This window comes from Musca vetustissima, unplaced genomic scaffold, assembly GCF_032173495.1.
Source record: "Musca vetustissima isolate MV318-11 ecotype Yass unplaced genomic scaffold, APGP_CSIRO_Mvet_v1 utg5251, whole genome shotgun sequence".
Taxonomy (NCBI): domain Eukaryota; kingdom Metazoa; phylum Arthropoda; class Insecta; order Diptera; family Muscidae; genus Musca; species Musca vetustissima.
The window spans coordinates 1-5,376 of NW_026885056.1; the positions used below are offsets into that span (position 1 = coordinate 1).

Sequence of the window (5,376 nt, forward strand, 5' to 3'; positions counted from 1 at the left end):
ACAGTTAATAATAAATATTATTCTCAAATGTTTTTTTTTTCAAAAACTCACCGAAGAAAAGACCCATAACAAGACCAGCAACATGGCTACGTCTCCAGGCACCAAAGACACCACCAGCAGCAAAACCACCAATGAAGTAGTTTAGTCTGAAATGGAGGAGAAAAGTGCGTTGTTAAATAATCGAAAATATGAATGAACACAGGATGAATTACAAAATAAAATAGCTCATAATCATGTATGTGCAAAATCGTAGAGTCTTCTATACATAAAAGTAACTGCATGAGAAAAAATAAATCTCAGAGCCTTCTTCTTCTACATCGGATTGAAGCCCTTGGAAAAGGCGAGGTTCAGTTCAATACCTTCCATAAAGAATGGATGTTCTCGGGGTCTCTCATGTCGAACAGAATTGGTCTTATATAAGGTGTAGAAGTCCTATTATCCGTCTATAATGAATAGAAGACCTTCAAGACTTCTATAAGGTAATATAACATTGTTCTTCTTAAAGGAATATTATTATAACATATTTCTTAAGTAGTATAAGACTTATTGACAATCTATAAGGCCTATTTGTCTTTTATATGCAATATAGAAGACCTATTGGTCTTTTATGAGTTATAGAAGATATATTGATCTTCTATAACAGATGTAAGATTTATTGGTCTTCTCTAAGGTATACGACCTATTAGTCTTCACTATGGAATAAAAGCCCTATAAGTCTTATATAAGGAAAATATGTCCTATTGGCCTTCTCTAGGAATATAAGACCTATTTGTCTTCTCTTAGGAATGGAAGACCTATTGATCTTCAATGAGGTAAAAAAGACCTATTGGTCTACTATAAGAAATAGAAGACATATTGGTCTTATATAAGCAACAGAAACACTATTGGAATATAAGACCTATTGGTCTTCAATGTGGTAAAGAAGACCTATTGGTCCATTAGAAGAACTTATATTACTTATTGGTCTCCTATAAGGAATAGGTCTTCTACTCATTAAAGAAGACCTATGGGTCTTCTATTACGTATAAAACACAATGAGTTATATTTGTGTACGGAATAGAAGGCATAGAGGAGCTATTGACATAGAAGACCTATTCTATAAAAAATAAGAAATGACAGATTCATAAGAATAAAACCTAAGGGGTTTCTACACAGAATAGAATATCTCACGGCCTTTTAACGGAATATAGATGTTCTTGGAACTTCTGTAGGTCAAGTAGGTCAAGAAATCATCATCCTTCTATTCGTCTGGAAGGAAGGAAAAGTTCAAAGCTTTTTGATAAGCAGCTTTTGTTAAATGGACATCGGGTTGTAGCAGCCCTACTGATTTTACACAATGGGATATGACAAATGTTGATCAAGACTCGTGTTGTTTGAGATTGTAGATCCCTCTGTCATGGAAACGGGACGTCAGTGTTGTTGCCGTTGGAACCCCACCGGTTTTTCAATTTATCTCAGTCCATTGTGGACTTCGGTGTTTTTATTGTTGGTTCAAGAAACGTTGGAATGTGTCTTCTTATTGAGAGTGACACCATTCTGAAATACGTAACTTCCTATGAGCACTGCCAACGCACGACTCTATTGCTGAAGTTAATAAATTTTTTATTAACTCCTTTCCAGTTTCCATATTCTTTCACAGCTTCGTAACTTCCTATAAGTACTGTCAACGGACGAGTCTGTTGTTGAAGTTATTAAAATTTCCTAGTTTCCTGAGTCATTCACAATTTCACCTTCAACACCTTTCCAACTGCTTAAAGGCTTTAAAATATATTAATTAATTTTTTATTATTTGAACTTGTCCCCGGATTGTTGTCGAGCATACTCAGAAGGTTTCTTGACCGGTATATCACCAGGAACATTAAAAGATTTTACAGGTTAAATTCTATTTTCTCCAAAAACTTGATTTAATCATGATTTTTATCAAATCCATATTTGCTAATGAAATCCACTGTGCATATTGAATTTTGGATACTCTAATGTAAACTTCTCTCGGGTGTTATATGTTGGCTGTGAAATGACACATAATCAACATTTTCCTCCAAACTACAGGTTTCACAATAGGCTAATGGAACCGCTTTCATTCTCTCCAATATTAATTATCAAAATTCACTTCCATTTTTTTCCACTTACCTATCATCCTTGCCACGAACATTTGTCGACAAATATGTGGCCAATGTGAATGCCGAAGCCATGCCCATCATTGGACCGGTATTATAGGCAAAGCGAGCCAAAGTTGGCAAATAACCCTTGGGATGGGTCAACATCAACACATCAACGGTGGACCAAGCCAAACCGGCTGTGGCGGCATAAGTGTTGGTCGCAACCATTTTGCCAAACAAGTCTTGACCCTCGGGTTTATCATAGTAGCCGGTCTTTGACAGAGCCATTTTGACTGCAAAAGAAAAAAATAAATATTTAACAATAATATATAACAAAATTAATATATATAACATTTGTTGAATTGGTTCTTCGTTTCCACAATCTACCAATTGCCATGTAGTGAGGATGATCATTGTTTGCAAAAGTCTATGTTGGTTTATGTCCCAATCACCAAATTATTTGAAAGCCATAAATCAATCACAGGTGTCATTATTTTATATTTTTGATTATGAATTGTCGTTTTTCTGCCATATTTATTTAAATATTTAACAAAAATCACTAACCTGCTGCTAATTTTACGTAATTTCGTACAAAACAGTAATTTAGCCAATTGTCAAAATGACAATCCAACACAGCTGTTGCAGGATTGCAATTTGGCAGCACTTTTCGGCCAAACAATGTTGTTGAGGCAATGCTGTGCAAATGTTGACAGTTAGTGGAGACGTATGGCAAAGCATTAAATGGTTGTGATCGAAAATTTAAAGAATACTCAATTTCAATGAGGATTTGAAGCAAATTTAGATAATGAATGAAGGGCTAAACAGAATGTTCGCGTTGAGCGTTTTTTGTTATCGCGTTAACGCACGCAAAAAGTTAAAATATATTTAACTCCGAAGCTCAGCGCACAACAACTTCGAGCGTTTGTGTTATCGTTTCCTTGTGGTTGTTGTATTTTCGATAACACATAACGCAACGGATGGCTCAACGCGAGCATTCTGCTTAGCCCTTGAGTTTATAATGCATTTGCATCAATGTTGAATAGAACAAAATCGTGAGTAGATGTGTGAGAGCATAAAACGGCATTAAAACTTTTTACCGAGTTGACCTACTCTATGAGGATTTATTTGACAGGTACACAATGAAAGTGACAATTGAAACCCACTGGGTTAACGAAATCCGGTACAATGTAAACATACTATAACTGAGAGATCAACATTAAAAAATACAGACGAAAAGAGAAAAAAGAGACTACGTGTCTAGCTATAGGCACGTTTAGCTTTACGAAATCCACTCGATCTTAAATGAGACCACCTTTATATTTTGCCATGGTTTTGCTGTAATCAGTATCAACTATAAAAAAAACAAACATATAGATGGTGTCCGTACTTCCAGCTGTAAGTGGTTTGTGTCATTAATCACATTTAAAACGTCTAATTTATTACATGTAGTCGTTACCGCCGTACATAGTCGATAATGAATTTGTCATCGATTACTCGACATTTCTAGTAGACTCAAGAACCAACATAGCTTTAATAATTTTTAACATATCGACAATTATATCAAAGCCTTGAACCTGTCTCGTGTAGTGTCGTTGATAATTTGGCCGTATTTACACAGTTAAGCCGTTTTTCTTCATTATGTCAAAATTTTCGACGAAGCGAAATATGTATATTTTGCTTCAACTAAGGCGAATTGAGGAAAATTAACATCAAGGTTTATTTATAAGAATTAACAGGGAGGCGAATTCGAAGTCTTCATTGACCACGATCCAAGGTATATTTAATAAGGTAACCGCATCGGCCCAGCTGTTGGACAAACAAATGTCAAAAATGTTGTTGTAATGTTGAACCAAAAAATTAAAAAACAAAATTATAAATGAAAATCTCCGAATTTCGAAGAGCTTGATTGGCAATACATTTATTAACATTTTCTACAAGAATTTGTGTAAAAAAATCTTGTCAATCTGTTTGTTTTGGCAAAATATTTTTGACATATCAAAATACAACAACCGATGTTTGTTGTAGAAATTCGCCGATGCGGCTACCTTGTGTATCTACCTTGACTGTCAATTTTATTGTTTCAAGAATTAATAAACAAAAAATATTTTTGCACAATACTGTAATTTTTTTAAATATTGTTTTTTTTAATATAGATTAATATGTTGACAGCAAGAGAAGAATAAGCCATGAATTCGCCACCCGGGAGACCTTATTTAATAGGCCATGATCCACCTTTTGTAATTTTCTCAACTATAATCCGTACCCTGTCAAGTTAAATAAAGACCATAAATTCATTGAATTTTTTGTTATTTCATAATTTTCTTATTTTTGTCATAATTTATTAAAATCTAAAATATTTTATTTGTTTTTTAATTTATTCATTTCAAATTACACATACATACAATTAAAACAAATACAATTGCAGCAAATGTAGTATTGATGAATTCACAAAAAAAGGAAGAGGGACACAATTATTAGAGAATATAATTACTATTGTTTCTGTTTTGGTTTTTTTTTTTATAAAATTTGTATTTTTAATTCGTAATGAATACTAAAAAATATATATTTTTGGCATACAATTAATTATTTTCTTTTAGAAATAATTTAAGGGTCGATAGATTGAAAATTTTTACGATATATTTTATTTTGAGCATACACAGTGTCTGATGGAAACAAAAACAAATGAAATGAAATAAAATAATAATTGTACTACAAACTAGCCGAAAAAATGCATAGAAACATGATACAATTAAAATAATAAACATGGGAAACTTGGTAGCACTTTTCATTTGGTTAAAGGCAATCCTTTAAGATTTACGTGTGGCAAATGAATGGTAACACATTTTTTTCATTTGTAATACTAAAAAGAAAATATTTCCCGCAAGTTTACCATATTAATTGTACCATGCATATTATATCTTTGCAAAAAATTGAAAAAATTAACAAAATATAACAATATAAAAACAGAGTTAAAATTTTTGGCAACGTTTACACAAGTTCCTTATAACGGAAGTACTGGATATATATGCTTTTCATTTGCTACTAATAAAAAAATGTGTGTCACAGTATTATAAAAACAAATTAGGAGGCCAACATAATTATTTTTTTGTTTTGCAATTAATTTCATAAATCAGTCATTATGTTATTTAAATCGTTTCATGTTCTCTTTTTTCTATGATAATTTTCTCATAACATTATTATGTCCAGGGTTCAACTTTTACGTTTATTATATTTTTTCATGTCACACATTTTCAATCCAATGTTAAGTGGTATTTCT

The 5,376-nt window shown here is 32.4% G+C and overlaps 1 protein-coding gene across 1 annotated transcript; it reads right to left on the reverse strand.

Moving 5' to 3' along the window:
• Window positions 1–47: 47 nt before the first annotated feature.
• On the reverse strand, window positions 48–2,719 carry LOC133332180 (NADH dehydrogenase [ubiquinone] 1 alpha subcomplex subunit 11-like; the record flags this gene model as incomplete). The annotated part of the gene is made up of 3 exons (XM_061540561.1): window positions 2,664–2,719; window positions 2,131–2,392; window positions 48–146 (listed from the first exon to the last, which is right to left on the reverse strand). Coding segments are annotated over exons 2-3 (356 nt in total), but the record flags the coding sequence as incomplete, so codon positions are not given.
• Between the last annotated feature and the right edge of the window lie 2,657 nt (window positions 2,720–5,376).